This window comes from Podarcis cretensis (genome assembly GCF_951804945.1).
Source record: "Podarcis cretensis genome assembly, chromosome: 13".
Classification (NCBI taxonomy): domain Eukaryota; kingdom Metazoa; phylum Chordata; class Lepidosauria; order Squamata; family Lacertidae; genus Podarcis; species Podarcis cretensis.
The window spans coordinates 37,313,356-37,337,856 of record NC_137182.1 but is presented as its reverse complement, the minus strand read 5'-3'; the positions used below and the strand labels follow the sequence as shown (position 1 = coordinate 37,337,856).

The 24,501-nt window shown below is 46.4% G+C and overlaps 2 protein-coding genes and 1 long non-coding RNA gene across 4 annotated transcripts; 2 read left to right on the top strand and 1 right to left on the bottom strand.

Annotated features, from left to right (window-relative positions):
- The first annotated feature begins 1,302 nt into the window (after positions 1-1,302).
- TNNI3 (troponin I3, cardiac type) lies at positions 1,303-16,482 on the top strand. Of its 2 annotated transcripts, none has more exons than XM_079950580.1 (9): positions 1,303-1,397; positions 5,518-5,566; positions 6,543-6,731; positions 8,158-8,199; positions 8,438-8,569; positions 9,521-9,610; positions 10,477-10,653; positions 13,087-13,197; positions 15,897-16,482. In XM_079950580.1, the coding sequence occupies exons 5-8, from the start codon at positions 8,444-8,446 to the stop codon at positions 13,183-13,185; spliced, it is 492 nt and encodes a 163-aa protein (XP_079806706.1). In that variant the 5' UTR covers positions 1,303-1,397; positions 5,518-5,566; positions 6,543-6,731; positions 8,158-8,199; positions 8,438-8,443; the 3' UTR covers positions 13,186-13,197; positions 15,897-16,482. The 2 variants fall into 2 exon arrangements, with proteins under 2 accessions (XP_079806706.1, XP_079806707.1); XM_079950581.1 differs by lacking the exon at positions 1,303-1,397 and adding an exon at positions 2,057-2,133.
- A 1,569-nt stretch (positions 16,483-18,051) lies between these two features.
- Positions 18,052-18,623, top strand: LOC307201406. The gene is made up of 2 exons (XR_013832704.1): positions 18,052-18,523; positions 18,565-18,623. It is a non-coding gene; the product is annotated as an uncharacterized lncRNA (long non-coding RNA).
- A 439-nt stretch (positions 18,624-19,062) lies between these two features.
- Positions 19,063-23,837, bottom strand: FGF21 (fibroblast growth factor 21). Its single transcript, XM_079950577.1, has 3 exons — positions 23,201-23,837; positions 21,808-21,911; positions 19,063-20,360 (listed from the first exon to the last, which is right to left on the bottom strand). Exons 1-3 carry the CDS (start codon positions 23,430-23,432, stop codon positions 20,061-20,063), a joined length of 636 nt encoding a protein of 211 aa, XP_079806703.1. The 5' UTR covers positions 23,433-23,837; the 3' UTR covers positions 19,063-20,060.
- Between the last annotated feature and the right edge of the window lie 664 nt (positions 23,838-24,501).

Below are 24,501 nucleotides of genomic sequence, written 5' to 3'. Positions count from 1 at the left end.
GGATGGGCTCCTGACTTTGGAACACCCTGAAGATGTTCAACTAGCATTAACATTATAGCCTTTTTGGCACTGAGCCAAGTCTTCCTTGCTTGCCCAGGTATTTTTAAAAGTTACACGTGTCTCTGGTTTGCTTTATAGTCTCACCTCTGTGTGTTTTTGTTTCTTTTGTCTTAGGACGTATTATGTTTTGCTTTTATTGTATTTTGTTGCTGCTATTGTATGTTGCCTTAGGAGCCGACTGGATGGACAATTCAGAATTATTATTATTATTAAATAACAACTTTAGCCTTCCTGATCCAAAATTCTCAGGCTGGGTTGCAATCTTACTAACTCAGTATAAATCTTAAGGTTTAAACAAAAAGTAACAGAACTATAACAGAGAAGCCGACTCTAAATGAGTCATGATGGACAGACCTCTTTGAGATATCTTTATCCTGCACCTTTCTGCAAGAAGCTCAGGGCTGTATGTGTTGCCCTCACCATTTATACTTGCCATAATTCTGTGTGGTAGATTAGGCTAAAAGAGGGGTCACTGGACCATTTTATCATGCCAGCTGTAAGGAACCAAGTGCTGGCTTTTGCAATCTTTCAAAATGGTACAACTTCATACGCCAAAGAACTCTTGGTGATCTCTTCCTACATGCTGCCCTGAGCTTTTTGGAGAAGGGTGCAAGATTCCAGACTGTTTGCAGTGTTAAGATGCTGCACAGCAGCTGTTAACAAAACATGTTTCATTTCTGCTCAGCCTTTAACTCCAGGATTGTCTCACGCACAGGTAAAACTGCTGCTCTGTTTAGCATACGTCTTCATGGAGAGTTCAGGCTTGGCACGAGGAGTCATTCACACTCCTAGATAAATGCTCGCAGTCAACCTGTTCACAAACACAGCTCTCTTTGTGATGTTCATATCTAATGCTTGGATTGCATTCTCTCTCTTACACATACACACACACACACACACACACACAAGAATGATTGTAAGTGTACAGCAGGGGTGGGGAACCTTTTTCACCCTGAGGGCCATATTCTGTTCTGGGCAATGTTCTAAGGGCCACATAGCAGTGAATGGTCTTGCAAGGTACTTTGCAAGTCCTATGTTCAGACGTTCCCAAGCCAAAGTTTATAAGTTGGAAGAAGGATTGAATCTGAGCCAGTCCTTTCCTTGGGGGCTCAGTCTACCAAAGACGACGACATCCCTTTCCTTTCCCCTTCTCCTGTGAGTGTCTGGTGCCACTTCTTATCAGAGGAATGCATTCCGTTCCCCTTCTTCCCTAAAAGGCTTCGCTGATGCTGAGCTGTCTACTTTATAAAAGGCCACCAGCCATTTTGGTGACTGTACAGTAACTCAAAACCTGTTTCCCTACCGTCTGTGCATCGTCCAGTTCCCAGAGACATCAGGTAAAGGGGGGCAGTTCTGTTTGGGAGGTGGGGAGGAATTAAAAACATGCTTGCCTGTGTGTGTATGCAGGGCGGAGGGAGGGTGGTATCATTCTGTGTAAACTGAAAGAGATACTCCTTTTCTCCATGAAGATAAAAGGAATCGTCCTGAATATTTTCTGAGAAAATGTTTCCCTCCTTTATAGGGCAATGGGAATGTCAGTGCAGCTGTCATAAGGTACAATAACACTGCAATCCTATTATCACTTATTTAACGTATTATTAAAATATTTCTATACTGCTTTTCATTTACAAAAAGCGATACCAAAGCTGTTTCTGAAAATAAAACGCCAAATCCATTAAAAAAAGGAACAAAATCAGGAAGAACAAAAAATCACAGTAACACCCCACAGCCATAGTGCTTGCCTGATCTCAGTGCAGAGACAATTCCACATGGTAGACATTGTCACAAAGAAAACTTGAATTGCATTTATATCCTCCAAGGAGCTCAATGTGGTGTACAACAACCCTGTGAGGTAGGCTAGACTGAGAGTGAATGACTTGTGCAAGGTCACCCAGAGATCTTTCATGAGTGAGTGGGGATGTGAACCCATAGCCATGGGATTGTCGCAGTCATAGAATTTGTGCAGGCTTACAAGGTGCATCAGGCTTTATTTTCTTTACAGGGTCACTTTTCAAGACCAGCAAAAACTACAAGTTGTGTAGGTATTCCCAGGACACAGAAGCAAGCACACAGGTAGTATACATTTCATCTATTTGTCCCCATCCCATCCCAAAGGACGAAACTCAGGTAGCACAGAGAGCCCCCCCCCAATTCTAAAACCTTTCTTCTAAAAACATCATCCACTGTTCTAAAGCAGTTGAAATGCATCTAATAGGACCCCTTTTTTTAAATCGGAACATATTCACATGAACAGTTACTTCTGTTTAGGACTTGCTCTGCAAGTTATTTGGTTCCATTCCCCCCCCCCCCACAGGGCTTTTCTGTCTTCCTGTGGAGGCTGCTCCATTAGGATGAATGGGGGCGCTGCTGCCTCCCCAACCTCAAAATACTCTTCAGCTGCTTTGTGGGTTTTTCTTTTTCTTTGTGTGCAGTAGTTATATCATTTTAGAGCATGGGCTTAATGGCCTCACAAGAAAAGGGCCTCTTTAGAAGGTAACATGCATTTCTTTACTACTCTCAAATGCTATTATGGAAACTCTTTAGTGCAGGTGAATCCATTAGGGTGAATGGAGCGCTGGCCCAACAACCTCACTCTCTCAGCCCCCAACTGCATGCTTTCTAATTAAAAACCATCCCATGGCCTGGCACTGCCTGTCAGCTTCCTCCATCTCAGTCGCAGTTTTGCCCCTTATAGAACTCGGCAGTCAGGAGGAAGATAGGGGCAAGACTAGTAGTAGTTGGTCCTGTCTTTCGTCGCCTCGGGCTCCATCCCCAGTTGGGATCCCTGCTTTCCACCCCGCCCACCCCCCACCCCAGTGAGCACCAGCCACCATTGCTGCCTTCATGGGGAACTCTCCAAGCGGCTGACAATTGAAAACAGGAAGATCATAAAATGGGTTCTTAATAGGTGTAAACAGTAGAAGGCACCTATCCCTGGTTCTTAATTGCCCTGAACTTCCAATCCTGTCGTCACTGTTCTTGCTGTGTCTTAAATTGATTTGACTATTGTATTGTTTTAACTTACTAGTAAGCTACCCAACCCTGTAGCTGAAGAAACATATAATTGCCTAAATTATATTATATGCATTCTTCTTTAAAAAAAAACAACAACAACCAAGCTGCCAATTTATCTGCTGGAGCTATTCTCTTATGAGAAGGAAATGATGCCTCCTCTTAAAGAGGGTGTAGATGAGGCAATCCTTCCTGACCTAGGATACTGGGTGGCAGATCCCGTGTCAGTATGTTGCAAGGGCTGGCCCAGCCATTAGGTAGAATGAGACAGCCTCCTCATGTAACAGGGCAAGGGGGTAGCAGTAACAAGGTGTTACAGGGCATAGCTGTGTATGAGGGCCCCCTTTCCACCCTCTAATAAGAATTAACTACCATTCTAGTCATCTTCAGCATATGGCATGGCGGTCGCCATCTTGTCCTTGGCCTCAGGTGGCAAAATTACTTGCACTTGCCCTGAGCAGCTGCCAAGAACTTGGCGCCCCACCACAGCCCACCATTGACCCCTTCCTGAGCCCCTGCTTCCCACTGCTGTCAGGTAAGGCTGCTCATACATAAGGCCCCCTCAAATCTGAGATGGACCTGTTGGGTTGGCTTAAAGTAAACCTAGGTCAGTCTTAAAGAGTCGTTGGCAGCGCAGTTCTCTTTGCATGAGGGAGAAGAAAGACAGACAGAGAAGAGATCTCTTTGAAGAAAAGCGGGCGAAGGCCTCGCAGGCCCCTCCTGCTGCATTTCTGGCTGTTGCTGGCAGCAGATGTCTCTAGAAAGGGTGCTGAATGGTTGGTTTCACACCTAGCGCTAAGAATAAAGGCGTCCCTTTGCAGCTCTGGGGGTGTAGGGGAGGCAGAGAGATGGCTGCCTCTGTATTTTTTGCTCCAAGGCTGTGAGATTTCCCCCACCCCATTTCTGAGCCTGAGGGAAATAATTTCTTTTAAGGCAGGCTGGCACAAATATTAGCCCTTCTGCAAGTGTGGGGAATTAATCCCCAATCCATCCCTTTCTAAGAAACGTTGCACTTTCTGCACTGGCTGAGGGGATCACTTTTGAAAATAAAACCTATACCATCTCTGCCACACACAAAATGTAGGGGGGCAGAGATGTGCCTGAACTGACCTCGTCCCATCTAGCTTTGGTTTTGTGGTTCTCGTTCTCTCTCTCTTTCTCTCTCTCTCTGCCTCAGCCTTTTTCTCATTGCCTCCCTGTGGAATGGCCTGGCCCCGTTTTAGAAGTGATAAGACAGCACAAATTTAGCTGCTCTGAAGAGCTCCAGTGATAACAGTGTATCTTGTACATGATTCAGAGAAATATGTGCAGGGTCTGTAGTGGGCAGGAACAAGAACAAGTTCTAGCACATTCTGAGCTCCCCAGTGAAGGCCTGTTGACACGCCATGCTTTGGAGAAAGATGATCATCACCATATAAACCTTGCATTTCCTCCCGCCCCCTCCCCTCAGCATTTCTGCACATTTTAGCACATGGTAATTCAGTCCCCTGGACAGCTCCAGGCCATTTCATACAGGATTAAAAGGCAAATTCAGGTTTGAAAGGTGTGAAATGACAGAGCTGCAGACAATACACATTTTTTTTCTGCCTTCACACATTATTAGGCATGTGCTTAAGATGTTTTAAGTGTACATTTAGAGTTCCTTTGATTGTAGGCAAACCCCTTTTTTTCTGTGTGTGGAGCTGTTTATGTACCAGATGGTTCTGACAAGGGGAGGGCAGATTCTGGGCTTGTGAAATCTACTTCTTTTTTAAAACTGAATCCCGAGATCCACCAACCACAGCCAGGTACAAAAAGACATACTGTATTCTTTGCTCTATTAGACTCACTTTTTCCCTCTTAAAAAGTAAGGGGAAATGTGTGTGCGTCTTATGGAGCGAATGCAGGCTGCACAGCTATCCCAGAAGCCAGAACAGCAAGAGGGATCGCTGCTTTCGCTGTGCAGCGATCCCTCTTGCTGTTCTGGCTTCTGAGATTCAGAATTTTTTTTTCTTGTTTTCCTCTTCCAAAAACTAGGTGCATCTTATGGTCTGGTGCGTCTTATAGAGCGAAAAATACAGTGCCTCCAGAGCAGGGCAAGTGCCCCACCAAGCAAGGAGCTGTTTTTAAAGAGATAAATATTTTGAATGCCAGGAATACATGAAGTAGTAGCAGAGAGTCTCTGAACATGTGAAAAGTACCTTCCCCATACCACTGAATTGTCATTTTGTAGCTACAGATCTGAGAGCAGAGATTATGAACCTAATAACCTGGGACTGAGTCAAAAGACATGATGTTGAGGCAGTCTTAAACCCTAGTACCTTGGGGTTAAATATCTAATCCTTTTCTCCCTTGCAATCCCTTGTGGAAGCGTTAGAAATAAGCTTGCGCACCACAGATTAATAGTAAAGAAGGTACACGTGTGTATAAAAGGAATAGTAATATATTTGTTTTGATTTCCCCCAGAATACTTGAAGTTTGATTTCTCACCATGGCAGAAGAGTGAGTCATTTTTGTTTATTAACTGGAGGGGTGTGTGTGTGTGCGTTTTGGATGTTGATGAAAGTTGGTGGGCTGTAGGGACAAGTGCACTTTAAAAAGCACTCCTAAGACCTGCCGGGGGGGGGGGGGGTGGTAAAGGCAGGATATATGAATCAGAGGCTCCTATTCAGTCTGACTCACCTGTGCCTTTCTATCTTTCACAGGGAAGAGATCACAGTAAGTACTAGCAAAGGAACATTCTCAAACCTGATGAAAAATAAACACTGATCTTTATTTTTGGTTATGATATTTTTGTGCTTTCTTGAAAATCCTTTATTAATGCATAAAGGGAACTTTTAAAAAATGAAATATTAGGCTGTTTGCAAAGTCTTTGCCTTTAAAATATTTAGTAATGTGTTGCACCAGCACTTAATATTTTTTTGGAAGCCGCCCAGAGTGGCTGGGGAGGCCCAGCCAGATGGGCGGGGTATAAATAAATTATTATTATTAATAATAATAATAATAATAATAATAATAATAATAATAATTTTTGAAAAGAGGTGTTCAGGGGTCCCGGCATTCCTGGGGCGTCACCTGCGCTGCCCTGAAAACGTCCCTCTTAATTGCTAACGTGTGTAAGCATGTTGTGGTCACATTACACTGGAGAACATGCACTCTGCACGTGTTCAGTGGTGCTCTTCTTTATCATGATTCCATATGTTCCAGGAATGAATCCTGATACTAAAAGCAGGGCTGAGTGTGTGCTTTGGCAGAAACCCAGTATATAAATCCAATAAATAAATCCGGAATCCAAAGAATGTGAATGAATGGTGGAGTTACGCCACCTCCCTCCACCCGCCCCCCATTCCCACAATAAACCCTCTCTAAAACTCAGACACCTCTTAAGTACCATTACTCCTCCAACCCTCTTCCGTGTGCTTCCTATAGAATTTGTTGAAGGCAGTATGCCGATGAACATAATGAAAGTAATGGTTTCTTTATTCTTGCAGTATGAGGAAGAGGAGGAGGAAGAATACGCGGAGGAGGAAACAGAAGAAACAATAGTGGAGACCAAAAAGGAGCCACAGCCACCGCCACCCAAGTCGGCCCACCCACCTCCCCCGCCTGCCGCTGTCCCTCCTCTCCGCAGGAAATCTTCCGCCAACTATCGAGCCTATGCGATTGAGCCGCATGACAAAGTGAGTTCTTTAAAGGGATATCCTTCAGGCATGGCCAAACTTGGCCCTCCTTATGTTTTTGGGACTACAGTTCCCATCATCCCTGACCACCGGTCCTGTTAGCTAGGGATGATGGGAGTTGTAGTCCCAAAACATCTGGAGGGCCAAGTTCGGCCATGCCTGCTTTAAAGCAAAGCAGGAGGGACGCCGAAGGAATTTCCCATTTAAAGGCGAATCTGCCCAATTCACACTTTCTTGAAACAATACACAAACCGAAACGCAGCTGTCTTCTGACATTCACATCCGTCTGAATTTTGCAGTCCAGTTCTCCAAACAGGCAGTGATTACAAGACTGCATATATTAGGGGAAAGTGTACACAAAAATGAATATATCAATGAAAGTAATATATGAAAGTGAATTATACTAGGGGAAGTTGCCTGCAAAAAAATGTATTTTAGTCAAAACCACATGCAAAATGTGTTTATTAGGAGAAATTCGTAGTACAGGTTGGTTGATAGGCATTCTTCTGTCTCATGAGACAATGGAGGAGTGTACCCTTGGGAGTGAAGTCTAACCACTGCAAGGTTGTGGCTGTAGAGAGCGATACAGGAGAGACATGTTTTGTTGCAGCTGGGGCAGATGAAGGCATCCAGTTGTGCTGCTGCAGACACACCATGGCATTTTTTCTCTCTCTGCTCCTCCCCTGTACTGAAATGTTGCTGAATTTTCATGAGGGATTTTTATTATTATTAAGGAAAAAATGCACAAATTGATGCAGAAATGTGGAGAACTGAATTTAAGTTTGGACAAATGAGAAACTCAGAGAACCAAAATTGACACACCCTTCCATCCCCAGTAAAACAGCATGTGGGGCTGAATTTATAGGCCTAAAAGCAAGCGTTAATCCCATACTTGCTGCTACATTTTCTGGTCCCTCTCCTTAGAGCAGTAAGTAAGTCTGATATTTTTGGGGAGTGGATTTCTTGTGCAAGACTTTCCAGGTCACCTGTGATTGGGCAACCTGAATTTGCTGGTATGTTTGAATGAATCCCGCACAAAAATAGCATTAGTCTGGAAGTCTGTAACTAATCCATTATAAGCAAACAAACAAGCCACCAAGAGCCAGAGTAGATAGCTTTTATTTATTTAGTATCAAACCCTTCCTCCGAAATGCACAGGGTTCTTTCTTTGGGATTTGGATCTCTCAATTCTGAGGCATCTATAAACCAGGCCTAAAGGTAGACCAGTTGGTGAGGTGAAAGTTCCTGCTTCCTTCCTTCCCTATTGAACTGTCTGCCTTGACAGTGAGAGTGAACTTCATCTGCCAAACCTTCTATATTTTGTTTTATTTGTTAGAACAGTTATTCCTGTAATTTTAAGAAGCTCGCTTCTCTCTCCCACATCTTTTCCTCACACAAGACATCTTTTCCTTTTGTTCCACCACAGAGAAAATCCAAGATAACAGCTTCTCGGAAATTACAACTCAAGGTAATGTTGGAAAACTTTTTGCGCAGAGATTTGAATGGCCAAGGGAGTCCACACTCGATCTAGTGTGCTTCCAGCCTCCACTAGTATCTAAGTGGACAAGATTTCAGGAGACTGGAAGAGGCAAGGAGGCGCAGTGGACACACAAAGATGGATTGGGCCTTGGCAGGTTTGTGGCGTTGGAGAAAAAGCATGAGACTAGAGATACTCAATCAGGCAATGTGTCCGTCCTTTGTCTCAGGCATTGATGCTCCAGGTGGCAAAGCATGAAATGGAAAAGGAGGAAGAAGAGTGTGCCCAGGAGAAAGAGCGGTACCTCTCTGACCACTGCACCCCTTTAGAACTAGCAGGCCTCGGCCTCACAGAACTGCAGGTAACCCAGGAGGGAGGGAGGATGGGGCTGGGCCAAGGTGGTCAATGCCAACAGGTGAAGATAGATGTAATAAGAAAAGAGAACTCAGGACGCATTCCCCATTTGTGGGGTGAACTGAGCATCTTTCTGGTTCAGCAGCTGAAAAGACAGGCATAAAGGTAAAGGGGCCCCTGACAATTAGGTCCAGTCGTGGCCGACTCTGGGGTTGCGGCTCTCATCTCGCTTTATTGGCTGAGGGAGCCGGCGTACAGCTTCCAGGTCATGTGGTCAGCATGATTAAGCCGCTTCTGGCAAACCAGAGCAGCGCACTGAAACGCCGTTTACCTTCCCGCCAGAGTGGTACCTATTTATCTACTTGCACTTTGACATGCTTTCGAACTGCTAGGTTGGCAGGAGCAGGGACTGAGCAATGGGAGCTTACCCCGTTGCGGGGATTCGAACCGCCGACCTTCTGATCGGCAAGTCCTAGGCTCTGTGGTTTAACCCACAGCGCCACCTGCGTCCCTCCGAAAGGACAGGCATAGGCGCCAGCAAATCAAATCCCAGCTCAGCTGTCAGCCTAATTGCCTTTCCCCTCCCACCCCATATTTTGGGGGGTATTAAAGCGCAATATTCATGTGCTTGCCCATTCATCTGTCTCCTAATTGGCTTTAAAAAATTTTTTTTATTTGGTGACAGATTTCTTTTTCTTGTTCTGAGATTTCCACATGTTCAGTGAACACTCTTCTCTATTGTGTCCGAGCCTCCTTTTGTGCCTGAACCCTGGGTCAGCCTAATCCTGACCTGGCTGCCATGAGTCAGGATTAGGCAGGAAAAGGCTCTCCATTTGTTTTTGGATTTCAGCTTGTTGGCTGGGGCTGGTGGGATTTGTAGTCTAACAGCATTTGGAGGGGCTGAAGTTGGCTTAAGCCTCGTTTGACGTAGTCACACCCTCTTCTTGCCAACTCACAGGAGATGTGCCGGCAGCTCCATGAGAAGATTGGCAAGGTTGATGAGGAGCGCTATGACATGGAGGCCCGAGTCAACAAGAGCATCAATGAGGTGGGTTCAAGACACCTGCATGTGGGGCTGCAGAGAGTGGCAATCGCCAGAGCTCCCTGGGGATCATAGAATTGTAGAGTTGGAAGGGACCTGGAGGGTCATCTAGTCCAGCCCCCTGCAAATGCAGGAATCCTGCTCACGGCCGTTCCTGGGTGGTCTTGAACCACCAACCTTCTTGTTAATATCCAGGCGCACTAACCCACTGTACCATTGATTGCTTTAACAATCTGGGAATTGTAGTTCTACGAGGATAATAGGGGTCTCCTAACAACTCGCAGCACTTTTAACCCACAACAGTTCCTAGGCTCCTTTGCCATGACTGTTTAAAGTGCTAAAACACTGCTTTAAGTGTGTGTTGATGCTGATTTAAATGTATTTTGTAGAAGACGTGACCTCAAAAGGTTCCAATGTAGGGGGGGGGGGAATGAAGTACTGATGGTAGCCACTAGGTGTCAGTCCTGGTCCAGTTTTTATATTTGCATGATAAGTAAGGGCTGAGTTTGAGTCAGTCCATTGCTGTAGCCATTTCCCTCCCTTTCAGATCATTTCAATTTTCCAAGCAGTAATGCAGACTTTTATCAGAGGACTGAACAAATTTGTGGCAGGAAGGTCTTAACTGTGTTTATTAGCTACCGGTTGCATACATCCCCCTCCCCCCCCCCTGTAATCCCAGCTGGGCTGTAACAACCTGAGGCAGCCTTTTATAGTTGCAGATGCTCATGTATATTCTTTGCTGGGAAAATTGGCGATAGAATCTGAGAAAACCATGGAGCACAGGAATTTTTAGCACACATACCCTGCTCAGCACAGCAGCGACTCTTCTCTAGTTTTCAAATGTTGACGCTCTTTTGGTCCCTGCTTTCCAGATCCAGGATTTGAACCAGAAGATTTTTGACCTGCGAGGCAAGTTTAAGCGCCCAGCTCTCCGCCGCGTCCGGCTCTCTGCTGACGCCATGATGCAGGCCCTTCTAGGCTCTAAGCACAAAGTCTCCATGGATCTCCGAGCCAATCTCAAGCAGGTCAAAAAAGACGACACTGAGAAGGTGAGGAGGCTGGTGGGATTGGTGGGACATAGAGGAGGGTAAAGTGCAGGAGATGGAAGAGTGGTTGAGGGGTCTTTAAAAACCCCATGTTCTCTAGGGTTACATGATGTAGGGAAATTGATCCTTCCCACTGGTCTTCGGGGTAGTTTGGACGATGGGGAAGCATGCAACTTTAATGGCAAGAAACCTGAAGCTTCAGTATGTGCTTGAATCTGTCCTGCAAAAAAACTAACGGCCTGGAAGTGCCCAGACCCCAGAGACTCTCCCACTCCCTGGGGATGTAGGCTTGCCATCTCTTTTCCCAGCCTCGGCCTCTCTGCTTGGAAATGCAACAGCTCAATGGCTGAGCCTGTGCGTTGTAGGCAGAAGTTCCCAGGATCACCCTCTAGGCAGTGCCTGTCTGAAACCCTGGAGAGCCGGTGCCAGTCTGATGCCCAGAAAGCAGCTTCCTTTGATCCTATGAACAACAACCGGGGTGGACTTGGGTACTATGGCACCCTGTGCAAAGCCCAAATTGGGTGCCCCCTCTCCCACCCACTACTTTCTCCTTTGGGAAGCAGGTGTGAGGGCTCTGGCAGGGTCCTAGAGCCCTCCCACCCATTTCCCCAAGCTGGGAAAGTGCTAACTAGGCTTTGGGAAGCAGCAGGGAGGACTCTAGGACCCTGCCAGGGCCTCATGCCTCCTTCCCAAAGGCCAGCACCTTGCCTACTGGGCTTTGTGATCTGTGCCCCCTTGGCTCAATGCCCAGTGCATGCAGACTGCTCACACAGCCTTAACTCCACCCCTGACAGCAACTAGTGGTGGGTGGGTGTGGGTGAGAGAGGGAGGGAGGGAGGGAGACAGAGAGGTTTGGGCAGGAATAGCTTTCTTCACTCCTGCATGACAAGCAGCTGCATCTTCCAAAAAACATTCTTCTATGCGGTTCTTTTTTAAAAAAGGATTCCTTCACTCCTTTGCATCTGATTGTGGTAATGAGAGGAGAAAAGAGACCGAGACCGAGACCCTATGTTGCTGGCTGTTCAGACCTTGCATGAATTTTGAATTATTTTGTTAAATAATGGTTGCTGGGGAGGTTATTAGGATTTGACTTCTGCAAACAGGGATTTAGAATTTGGTCTCTTCTTTGCAGTCTTAGATGTATTTACATACGTGTACGTGTGTGTGTGTGTGTAAATAGGGAAGCAGGTGGCACTGTGGTCTAAACCACAGAGCCTAGGGCTTGCCGATCGGAAGGTCCACAGTTCAAATTCCTGCAACAGGGTGAGCTCCTGTTGTTTGGTCCCAGCTCCTGCCCACCTAGCAGTTCAAAAGCACATCAAAGTGCAAGAAGAGAAATAGGTACCCCTCCGGCAGGAAGGTAAACAGCTTTTCCGTGCGCTGCTCTGGTTCCCCAGAAGCGGCTTAGTCATGCTGGCCACATGCCCCGGAAGCTGTCTGCAGACAAATGCCAGCTCCCTCGGCCTATAGAGCGAGATGAGTGTGCAACCCCAGAGTCATCTGCGACTGGACCTAATGGTCAGGGGTACCTTTACCTTTACCTTTTATATATATGTAAATAATGATTTCATAACATTTCATAATGATGCTTAAGGTCCTTGGAGGTCTCAAGTGGTCACTATACTGTACCTTTAAAGCACATTCAGGACAAATTTTCTCCCTGCAAAAAAAATCTGAGCACTGTCATTTACCCCTCACAGCGTTAAAATTCCCAGCAACCCCTTAACAAGCTATACTGCCAAAATTCTTTGAGGGTGGAAATGTGCTTCGGGTGTACTTTAAAGGCATAGCACACTCACTCAGCGAGACCCACGTGACTGTATCATGTGCTTTCAGGCCACGCTGCTGGGACTACCAGCTAAGTACCATGGATAGTTACAGCAGTTGGCATGGATGGACATAAATTTTCACAAACCTGCATTGTCTGCCAACGGTTCTCCTCTAAATATTCTCACCACCTTGCCAGATTCCTCCTGCTCCTCCTCCTCTGCATTTTTCTTTCCTTCCGTTCCTGTCACTGTAGCACGGAGAATATTCCATGTACATAGTGGTGCGCTTTGATAATTTTAGATTATGGTGTTACAGGAGGAGGTCCTGGAAGGGAAGGCACACCTCTTTACTTCCTTCAAATAGCATTATGGGAGCATCTTCCGTGGAAGCCAGCCCACTGCCCCACCAACCTCCATTCTGCCTTGGCCCGTCCCCACCTGTCCTGCCTTCTTACTTGAAATGAACCCAGAGGGTGGCTCTTGTTTGCCAGCTTCCTCCTGCTGCTCATTCTCAGTGCCGCCCTTGTAGAACTCAGCAGGGAGAAGGAGGAGGGACTAGATGTATTTAGCACCGCCTACCATTGGCTTTGGCTCCGCCTATCAGACATTGGCCCACCTATTGGAGGAGAATTGGCTCTCTCAATCAACCTCGTTTGTCCTCCTGCAGGAGAATCGGGAGGTTGGGGACTGGCGGAAGAACATTGACGCTTTGAGCGGCATGGAAGGGCGCAAGAAGAAATTTGAGACCACCGCAGGACAAGCTTGAGCAGTGTGTGAGGTAAGGGAGATGGTATGGGATACACAAACACATGTGCTATGCATTGGGCTACAATCACAAGGGACAGCATTGCTGTGGAAGGGCTGCAGCCAGAGGAGGGGATATTCTGTGGGGCTTCCTCCCTCAAAGTCCAGCTTTCATTTAAAAAAAAAGTTTGGTCTCTAGCACATCCGACTTGGGAAGAAGAAGGCATATGGTTCACTAAGAACTATAATACTATTAAGGCTGCTGTTAAGTTGTGGGTGAACATATCAGACGACACAGCGATTCTTCAAACAGCTCTTGTTTATTCTCAGACCCAGAATAGAACTGAACTGAAGGGTTCAGCCAACCTGCTTATATAGAGCTCCGCTACAAAGCAACAGTAGCAACTTTCTGTAACTATTCAATCATTGAATGTCACTTTCAATTCCTTATTTGCATATGTGGACTTGAGTGAAAACTACCTACAGTATCCCCCTATTGGCCCAGGGTGAGAACTTCAGTACATAAAACCCCTCCCCACCGAGATAAAGTGTTAGTTACAATTGTAATGGTTTCCTTATATACAGCACTACACGTAATGGTTCAATTAGGCACAAAAGCATATTGGTTACATTTCACATACTTGCATTAGACCGACAGTGTTATATGTCCAGCAACATAGTCCTTTAAATAAGTTGGGCACTTGGAAACTCTGCCAGACCCCCAGTGCCTCTTTTGCTGAGCGCACCATTCTCTCCGCTTGCCTGTTGCTGGATGGATGAAATGGTGCCGTTAGGGCATGGCGGATGCCCAGTCCCAAAAGATACCGCTCAAAAGTGCCTGACGTGAACTGTGGTCCGTTGTCGGAGACAAGGACATCAGGACACCCATGCATGGCAAAGAGGCCTTGCAGCACCCGGATGACGGCCTCGGTAGTGGTGGAGGGCATCAGGGCCACCTCCAGCCATTTGGAATAGGCGTCCACCACTACCATAAAGGTCCGGCCATGAAGGGGGCAGCAAGATCGATGTGCACCCTCGACCAGGGTGTCCTGCTGGCCCAGGGTGAGAACTTCAGTACATAACAGCTGCAGTCCTGGGAGTAAGCCTCAATGAACCTCATTGAAGGACATTGACAAGCTGGAACGTGTGCAGAGGCAGGCAGCCAAGATGACAAAAGGGTCTGGAAACCAAGCCTTATGAGGAATGGTTGAAGAAGAAGAAGAAGAAGAGTGGATTTGATATCCCGCCTTTCACTCCCCTTCAGGATTCTCAAAGCGGCTAGCATTCTCCTTTCCCTTCCTCCCCCACAACAAACACTCTGTGAGGTAAGTGGGGCTGAGAGACTTCAAAGAAGTGTGACTAGCCCAAGGTCACCCAGCAGCTGCATGTGGAGGAGCGGAGACTCGAACCCGGTTCCCCAGATTACAAGACTACCGCTCTTAACCACTACACCACACTGGCTCTCAAGGGAGGGAGCTGGGGATGTTTCGCCTGGGAAAGAGGAGACTGAGAGGTGAGATGATAGCCACCTTCAAATAGGGCTGTCACGTGGAATAAGCTTGTTTTCTCCTGCTCCGGAGGCTAGGACACAAACCAATGGATTCAAGTTCTGAGAAAAGAGGTTCCGACTAAACACCAGGACGAATTTCCTGACAGTAAGAGCTGCTCAGCAGTGGATCAGACTCCTTCCCTTGGAGGTTTTTAAGCAGAGGTTGGATGGCCATCTGTCATGGGATGCTTTAGTTGAGATTCCTGCCTTGCAGGGGGCTGGACTAGATGACCCTCGGGGTCGATTCCAGCTCTACATTTCTATGAGTCTGAGACCCCAGTGGATCTTGCTAATGAGTAAATCTGAATAGGCACATTTATTTAATTATTTAAAGGGTTTATGTGCAGCCCTTTTCAGGCATAGCCTTCGCAAGGTGGTGTACAGAAATGAGAGAAGACCGAAGCCAATTGCATTTGAGCAATGACCCCGTGACTAAATAACAGGAAACTCAGAGACTCAGGGATCAAGTAGCATAAACACTTTGGGAATAAATGAGCCTTCAAGGCTTGCACGGAAGCAACCATGTGTAGTTCCGCAAGACGGGAATTTTACAAGTGATGAATAACTTTAAACATACGGGGCTGCCTGCATTTAGACTCTGGCTGTGCTGCAATGGTTTCCAGCTCCTTTAGGTTCTCTTGCCACCAAATGTTGGTGTGTGTTCCACGCTTACAGCAAATAGGTTCTGTCTGTAAGGGGAAAGCATGATATGCAAAAATAATAATAATAATAATGGTTATTATTAACCAGTGTAACCATTGTAAATCCACACTGTTCATTCAAGCTCAAAAAACAGTCTTTCTTGCATATTCTTCTCTAATTCCAACTTCCGAAACTTGCAAGTCTTCCAGGACTCACAGCCAAGATACAATAATTAACATTTGCATAACACTATCAAGCGTTCAGAACATTTTACATCCATTATTATCTAGTCATAATCCTTATAACACCCCTCTAATGTAGCTCAGTATTATTACACACACACACACACCCATTATGGCTGGTAAGAGGGACTGAGCCTGAGAGATTGTGCTTGCTGAGTTCATGGCAGTGGTGAGATTCCAACCAGGGCCTTCTTGATTTGTGGATCTGTCTCTTCGCCTCCACACCACATTAGCTCATAAGGTGCAGCCAGACATTGCTTTTGGCATAGTCCTCTGAATTTTCTCTCTTTTCTTTTTCAGATGGGTGCTGTGTGTTTCCCCCTGATCTTTAGATGTTGTTGGTGCCTGCGGTCTTGCATCTCCGCAAGAAGACTCCCACTCCCGACTGCATTAATGTTCCCTGTGGTGTGAATTTCTGTAGCAAAAAGTAGAAAAATGCACTGTAGAGGCTTGTTCTCCAGCTTGCTTCATTATATATATATATAATTTACTTTTGGGAGAATCAGGACTGTAACATCCACCATAAAAATGATCCCTTTTAAACTGTCTGTGCACATACACCCAAACTGATAGTAGGGAACAGATGGGAGGCAAGGAAATAGCGGGTTTTGTGCATGTAATGGCGCGTGCATTGTTGGTGTTAGTGTGCACGTGTTTCCCCGTAATTTAAAAGCGATGTTCATCAGAGACTGTAGGAGGACCCCACAGCCTCCAGCAAGCTCAGGGGTCCCCTCCTGACTTCCTCTCCACCAAGGATGAGTGATCACGCGAATGGCAGAAGTGTGTTTCTCTTTTGCTGGCCTGGTTAGCATTTGCAGTTGCTTTGAGAAAGGCCGTGTCTCACCTGAGGCCATTTGAAATAAATGAGTTTCACGTCTGTGTTGAATTCTGGCCAGCGATTGTCTTGCAAGTGAACCAAAAGAGGTAGCAAAGAGAGTCTTTATTGGCCCTGCCGATCCAACGTTAACTTGCTTTTTGCAGCAGCTCTGAATGCAAAGAAGGGAGAGTTTTCACCATAGAGTAGGACAAACTCTACCCGCTAGAACTCCCTCTTCTACACAGCTGTGAAGGGTCCCTATCCCAGAGATGGCAAGGAATAGAGCAGGGCTGGAGAAACTCAGAGCTGGGAGCCAATGGAGACTCTCCGGGCCTCTGTAGCCGGACTTTGGTTCTCTTCCCAGGCTATACAACCTTCCCAGCCACACTGTCCGCCAGTCCTGCTTCTCACCCTCCTTGAGTGCTGGAATGTGCCTTTGAACTTTGGCCCTGCCTACCTCTGTGGCATGTGGCCCCCAGAAGGTTGCCTATAAGGGCATGTGGCCCTTGAGATGAAATGTGTTCCCCCACCCTAATGGAACAATGCCACTCCTCCCATTCAGAATCAGTGGCCGATGGCAGCTCTCAACGCTTACTGAAAGCTCAGGCTGGTGTTCTAGCCTTATAACTCTCTGCCTTACTTCTTCATGGGCCACAGAGACCTATTCTTGCTCCACTGAACTGCCTCTCCATTTGCAGTGGTACCTCAGGTTACATACGCTTCAGGTTACAGACTCCGTGAACCCAGAAATAGTGCTTCAGGTTAAGAACTTTGCTTCAGGATAAGAACAGAAATCTTGCTCTGGCGGTGCGGTGGCAGCAGGAAGCCCCATTAGCTAAAGTGGTGCTTCAGGTTAAGAACTGTTTCAGGTTAAGTACGGACCTCCAGAACGAATTAAGTACTTAACCCGAGGTACCACAGTTCTTCTCATTCCACAGCATGCTAAACGGTCTGGGCCTGGTTAGTAATTTACCTGTTCCCACCATACCCTCCAATATTATATATATTTTATTATTATGTATACCCTCCCCATCTGACAGAGTTGCCCCAACCACTCTGGGCAGCTTGCAACATAAGTAAAAACATATTAAAACAATTAAACATTTAAAAAAACCTTCCCTATACAAGGCTGCCTTTGGATATCTTCTAAAGGTTGTACAGTGGTACCTCGGGTTACATACGCTTCAGGTTACAAACTCCGCTAACCCAGAAATATTACCTCTGGTTAAGAACTTTGCTTCAGGAGGAGAACAGAAATCGTACTCCGGCAGCATGGCAGCAGCAGGAGGCCCCATTAGCTAAAGTGGTGCTTCAGGTTAAGAACAGCTTCAGGTTAAGAACGGACCTCCGGAATGAATTAAGTACTTAACCCACGGTACCACTGTATAGTTATCCTTGGCTCAGTGGGGTCACATAAATCCATACCCGCCAACATTTCTCTGGTGAAAATAGGGACGTCCTAAGGAAAAGCACGGCATTCTGGGATCAAACCGGGAACAGGGATGACTTCTGTAAATCTGGGGCTGCCCCTGGAAAATAGGGACATTTGGAGAGTCTGGCTCCCACTACATGCACTTCCCTCTTCTATTAAGATCAGATATTGGGGCTCTTCTCTACAGAGAGAGCCAGTGTGGTGTAGTGGTTAAGAGCGGTAGACTCGTAATCTGGGGAACCGGGTTCGCGTCTCCGCTCCTCCACATGTAGCTGCTGGGTGACCTTGGGCCAGTCACACTTCTCTGAAGTCTCCCAGCCCCACTCACCTCACAGAGTGTTTGTTGTGGGGGAGGAAGGGAAAGGAGAATGTTAGCCGCTTTGAGACTACTTAGGGGAGTGATAAAGCGGGATATCAAATCCAAACTCTTCTTCTCTGGGGTTCGCCTGCTGCTGAATGAGGACATAGTAAAAGATCCATCGCATCCTGGTCACTGTCTCTTCGAGCTCCTGCCGTCGGGACGGAGATACAGGACGATGAAGACAAGAACGAGCCGTCTCAAGAACAGCTTCTTCTCCAGAGCGATCTCGGCCCTGAATGGGAAACCTGGACTTTGAAAGTCATCTAATCTTCCTTGCTGTATTATACTGTATTGTTTTAATTAGTGTTTTTATAGTTGTTCTGATTTTGAGTGGAGTGCCCTACCTGGGTGGATGGAGCAGCCAAGTAATTTCGTTGTCCCCGAGAGGGGGCAATGACAATAAAGATATTATTATTATTGTTATTATTATTATTATTATTATTTATGAGTGTTTTCTGACACGGCTTGCTTTGTGGTGGTACCACAGCTATGGAATAGCCCTCCCCCCAAGAAGCCCACCAGGTGCCGGCCCTGCCTAGTTTTTATGGGAATTCTGAGACGGTTTGAGATTGTATATATTTACCACCAAATACTCATTTTTTTTTATTTAAAAAAATGGAATGCTTTATTCGTTCATAGCTCATCACACTTTGGTCACTGTTACAGTTCAGTATCAGGATGCAGGGAAACGGGTAACAAGGGAAGAAAATATCACAAACCATTGACATAATCAACGTCCCTTCGCAGTGCCGCAAAGGGCACGGGCACGTTCTGCCGTGAAGCATTCTTGTTGGAAAAGTACAGTGAAGTGTCAACATTTCAAATGCAAATCGCTGTTAGAAAAGTTTGTTTAAACAAATAAATAAATAAATAAATAACAGCTGGTGTGACCTGATCCTTTACCTAAACCACCCTACATTGAAATAAGCCTGTTTGGTGGTGCTGGCAAGAGGAAGGAACTGCCCATGCCTGTAAAGGAACATAAATGAGGAAGCCACTCTAAACCTATCTGTTTAATATCTGGCCAAGCTACCAGTAGCTTCTTACATTGCTGCTGGGGGAAACAGCCACACACTGCAGGTCCTTGATATTTGCACAGGAACCAGCAGCTCCAGAGAGAATACAAGATAATGCTCAGAATCAAATGATTAGCTGCGGTGCCCTGTCCTGATCTACAGAGCTCCTGGTGGAAATTGACCTCATTTCTCCTCTGCTCTGCTCCTTTGCAAGCGTTCCTTAAAAAGGAAGCGGTGGAACAGAGTAAGCAGCAAAGAGCTATAAGGCACAAGATTGTCCTGAGCATGTCTACACTACTGCCTTAAAAGCTAACGGTCATTCCTTCTCCAGAAAGCGAAAATAAATATGCAAATAAGAATATATATATTTCTAAATAAATAACAATATATAAGTTACTTGCCAGCTGTCTCATTATGCCACTCTTCTCTGCTTCCCAACTCTTCCCAGCCACCTCCAATAAATTAAGCTGACATTCAATAAATAAGTTACTTAAATAGATAATAAAAATAGAAATAACCCGCCCCCAAAAGCTGGCAAGAATAACAACAGGTTGAAAGTGCAAGCAATCATAGTCTGACGAAACAGGGATTTTGCCTCTGTTGTTGCTGGGTTTTCCTTATGTGCCTGCAGCGCATCGTTTGCGCATGAGTGGGATGCAACTTTGGGTTGCGGGAGTCCACAGTGTACTGCAAGGTCACTCATTAGAGTCTGAGTGCCAAGCGCCATCTGCTAAGCTTTCCTTCTGCTCTGTTTCTCCCAAACGTCGAATTGTTCCATCGTTGTAATTACACGGCAAGAAAACCCCAAGAAAGTTTCCAAGGAACCGGATGTCCCGGGTTATTTGAAGACGTAACTCGGGCTAATGATGCCAGGGTTGTGGCCCATCATGCTGAGGGGATCGGACGACTCAATGTTCAGTTCCTGTTCGTAGAAATCGTAGTCCACGAACACGGGTTCGAGGGGGATCTTGTTGACCAAGGGCAAGAACTGGGAGAATGGAGGCAGCTGGTGAGTCCGAGGCAGATTCCCCATCGAGCTGAGGCTGACGGGGATATTGTAGCTTTCAGAGTAGTAGAGGTTGTAGCCGTCGCGCAGAACCTTCTCGTGGAAGTTGCAGGCCTCCTCAGAATACGATAACTATTGGGGGAGGGGGGAGGGAAAGACATGAGGTTTTATGCATTCGTATAATTGTGCGAAATCTAACATCCACCATATCAGGGGTGGGGAAAACTTTGGCCATCCAGATGTTGCTGAACTACAATTCCCATCATCCCTAGCTATTGATCAAGCTAGCTGGAGCTAATGGGAATTGTTCAGCCACAGCTTTCACCGCCTAATCACTATGGAGGCATCTGAAGTATCCTAGAAGAGGACAATCCAGCCTTTACTTAAATGCCCGCAGTGAAGGATAGCATGCAACTTTCTGTGGAGGCAGACTGTTCCCCTGGTTAACAGGTTATACAGTGGTACCTCGGGTTAAGAACTTAATTCATTCTGGAGGCCCATTCTTAACCTGAAACTGTTCTTAACCTGAGGTACCACTTTAGCTAAAGGGGCCTCCCGCTGCCGCTGCACGATTTCTGTTCTCATCCTTAAGCAAAGTTCTTAACCCAAGGTACTATTTCTGGTTAGCGGAGTCTGTAACCTGAAGTGTCTGTAACCTGAGGTACCACTGTACTGTTTAGGGAATTTAGGGATGGGGAATAACTGCACCACAGAAATCAGATAAGTGTGAATTTCAAAGGGTAGCTGTGTTTTTCAGTTTTCATATTGTTCTGAAAAGTCTGAATTTGATAGATTTACCTTTAAAACGTGAACTGAATCAAATTTCTATCCCCTTTCCTAATTGTTTACGAATGATGGCAGTTGCCTCATCCCTGCAGTTTCTGCCCACTGGATTTTTTCCAGACACCCAGAAAATCAATCCTGAGGTCCCTGGTTATTTGCAGATGGAGAGATCAAGAGAGTTCAGTCTTTCCTAGATGCATTGCAGCACACAAGATAGCCACGCAATCTGCACCCAGCAACCGCAGGTTGATTCTACAGTGGCTGCATCCCAGCCCCAGACTGAGCTGATCATATGCCTTGCAGACCAGCCCTAATCACTATGTCAGGATCTGCATGCGATCAAGAACAGGTGTGAAGCAGGGCAGGAATGGAATGGAATTCCACCACAACATGTTGACCTTCCAGCAAAAGGTTTAAGTTCCCTCCCTTTGCCAAAGGGTCTATTTTAATTGGCCACACTTCATAGAATCATAGAAGGGCAGAGTTGGAAGGGGCCACAAGACTCATCTAGTCTAACCCCCTGGCAATGTGGGAATCTTTTGCCCAACGTGGAGCTCAACCCACAACCCTGAGTTTAAGAGTCTCATGATCTACTGTCCAAGCATAATTTCAGAATTTGGTTCAAGAATTTAATATATTTTATCATTTGTCAATAGACTTCAATTGTTTATATCCTGGTCATGCGGGAAAACATTTTGTGAACGAGTCTAGAGCAGGATTGTCCCACACGCAACCTCCTCTGAACTCACACTCTGAACTGCCTCTTCCCCAAACACATGCAGGCATCTTAACTTACCGAGCCATAGAGGCGTCCATTTGGCTTCATACAGAGAAATCTTGAGGTCTTCATGGCCTGCATGCGAATGATTCCTGGCTTGACTGCTTTGATCTCCATCAAACCTGGGGGGGGGGGGGACCCAGCAGAGAACAGGTGGTGAAGGATGAGAACCCAGGAGTCCTGGACCTTTTATTCTGCCCATTCAGCCTATTCCAATCCACCAGTAACCCTGCAATGTCTGTATGGGGACCAGATTCAAAGTCAAAGAACAGTCATATATTTTTTTAAATCTCTGATCCACTCTTTCCCCTATTCTTTCCCCTCTCAAATATTCATTGAGCCCACATACAAAGAAGAGTTTGGATTTGATATCCCGCCTTTCACTCCCTTTAAGGAGTCTCAAAGCGGCTAACATTCTCCTTTCCCTTCCTCCCCCACAACAAACACTCTGTGAGGTGAGTGGGGCTGAGAGACTTCAAAGAAGTGTGACTAGCCCAAGGTCACCCAGCAGCTGCATGTGGAGGAGCGGGGAATCGAACCCGGTTCCCCAGATTACAAGTCCACCGCTCTTAACCTCTACACCACACTGGCTCTGGAGAACAAGAGGCCCCTCCAAGTATGACCTGTTCATTGAGCGTTTGTCCTGATTCATTTGCACAAAAAATAGTGTTAGATTCCATCTGGCCTTTATAGAGCATGTGCTTATAGGGTAGTTTTACAACAATGAGCATTCATCCTGATTCACTTTATGGGGTGTTCACATGTCTTCCCATTAATCATTTGTTCATCCCGTGCTTTTCTGTCCGTTCCCCCATCACTTTCCTAACTGCAAAAAGCCTGATCCTTCTTTTCAAGTGGATTTTTTGTGCTAGGACGAGAGAGCACTTTAACCGTGCGAACCTAAAATGCCAATATGTGCTTCAGTCCTTCCCACAAAACAGTGACAGCCTGGAGGCATCTAAAGTAGCATTCATTTGTTGTACAGAAGAGGGAAATTTCAGAAGGTGCCGCTCATCCCAGAAGAGTGCCAAACTCTGCATCTGCTGAATTACCCTCTTCCATAAAATTATTTGGCTTCTTGCACCCCATTTCATCCCCAGAACGTGAGGAGTCCTGCCCAGCCAGCCCCTTATAGACCTCCAACTACATTAGCTGGAGTGAGAGATGCTATCTATCTCTCTATATCATCTGTCTGTCTATCTGTCTAATCCAGCCTTTCTCAACCTGTGGGTCCCCAGATTTTATGGAACTACAACTCCCATCACCCCTAGCTAGCAAGGCCAGAGCTCAGGGATGATGGGAGTTGTAGTCCAACAACATCTGGGGACCCACAGGTTGAGAACTGCTGGATCTATCATTTATCTGCCTCATGCCACTTGAAAGAACGTGAAGTGTTTTCCCAAATACTTACTGTATATGTTCTGGTATCTGGAGCCGCGCACTGCGCCATCTGGCATGATCTCCAGGTGGAGTTGCGTCTGGTCGTCCGCCGTGTACAGGTGGCGAAGCCGGACTTGCCCATCGAACTGTAAGAGGGGGCTGGAATTTGGTAGGGGGAAAGCAGGAGCCATGGGGAGCAGCAAGGCAGCCCAGAAAATCAGGCAGACGAGAAGATGGTGGAGGGCTACAGAAATGGCCAGCATGGCTGAAGAAGGCCCAGCCCAAGACAAGAGAATCAGGGTGCCAAAGACAGGGGCAGAAAGAAACTGAGAGCAAGATTCTAGTCCTCAGCCTTTAGCGGTTGCCCTAATTCTTTCTTGAAAGACCCCAAGAGTCCTGGCTTCAACTTACTAGGACTCACAACCGGGAAATGGTGTTGAGCCCAGGTGGTCCTGGGTCCAAAAGGAATGCAGTCCTCTGAAAACTGTTCAATGGGGTTTGCTTATTTTAGAAAGGAAGGAAGAAAAACCCAAACCACCTTGAAATAAGGGAAAGAGGCGAATAACTCTCTCTTTTCTTGCTTCAGCTGTCTCACTCCAGGTTTGCTCCTGTCCAGCAGGAACAGAGGTGTATATATACCCCAGCAGAGGTAGATGCCCTTCCCCTTGGCGTTCACTCTGCCCACATCCTCCTCCCTCCCCAATCCTGCCCGCTCCTGCTTCCCCACACTCTCTAGGTCTGCGTATGAGTCACGGGATGCCTATCACCGCGGCCCCTAATGTGGGGTCACGAGGATGCCAAAGTCTAAATATTATCATTCCGCAGCTGCTTTCATGCCGCCGACAGGAAAGAGTGATGTAACTTTGGGGAATACAGGAGTTAGAAAAAGGCACGTTGTGCGGTGGGAAGGGGGAAAGCAATGGAAACGAGTGTGAAAGCCTCAACTACCTGACAACCGTCCAGCAACGCACCAGAGTTGGTCTGGATGTGCATTTATTTGTCATTCTGAACACCCACACCTGAGCCCACGACGTTCCCCACACACTGAGCTCCTGCACGAACCTGATGTTGGAAGTGCAACAGCGGGGATCATTCAGTGTTAATTCTATTAATCATAGAAATCAAAGAATGGTAGAGTTGGAAGGGACCATGAGCATCATCTAGTCTAACCCCCTGCAATGCCAGAATATGCAGCTGTCCCATTCGGGAATCGAACCTGCAACCTTGGTGTTATCGGCGCTACGCTCTAACCAGCTGAGCTATCCCTCTATTGTTAAAGTCAACTAGCCAAGAGTGGGAAGGTACTGCTTGGGGATCAGGCAGAGGAAAGGA

What these genes read in the sequence shown, in the direction of transcription:
- FGF21 (XM_079950577.1), bottom strand. Translation starts at nt 23,432, where the DNA reads ATGCTGGCCATTTCTGTAGCCCTCCACCATCTTCTCGTCTGCCTGATT. An exon ending in CAGATACCAGAACATATACA is followed by an intron (nt 21,912 to 23,200) that starts GTAAGTATTTGG and finishes CCCCCCCCCCAG; the next exon opens with GTTTGATGGAGATCAAAGCA. An exon ending in ATGGACGCCTCTATGGCTCG is followed by an intron (nt 20,361 to 21,807) that starts GTAAGTTAAGAT and finishes CTCCCCCAATAG; the next exon opens with TTATCGTATTCTGAGGAGGC.
- TNNI3 (XM_079950580.1), top strand. Translation starts at nt 8,444, where the DNA reads ATGCTCCAGGTGGCAAAGCATGAAATGGAAAAGGAGGAAGAAGAGTGT. An exon ending in TCGGCCTCACAGAACTGCAG is followed by an intron (nt 8,570 to 9,520) that starts GTAACCCAGGAG and finishes GCCAACTCACAG; the next exon opens with GAGATGTGCCGGCAGCTCCA. An exon ending in TCAACAAGAGCATCAATGAG is followed by an intron (nt 9,611 to 10,476) that starts GTGGGTTCAAGA and finishes CCTGCTTTCCAG; the next exon opens with ATCCAGGATTTGAACCAGAA.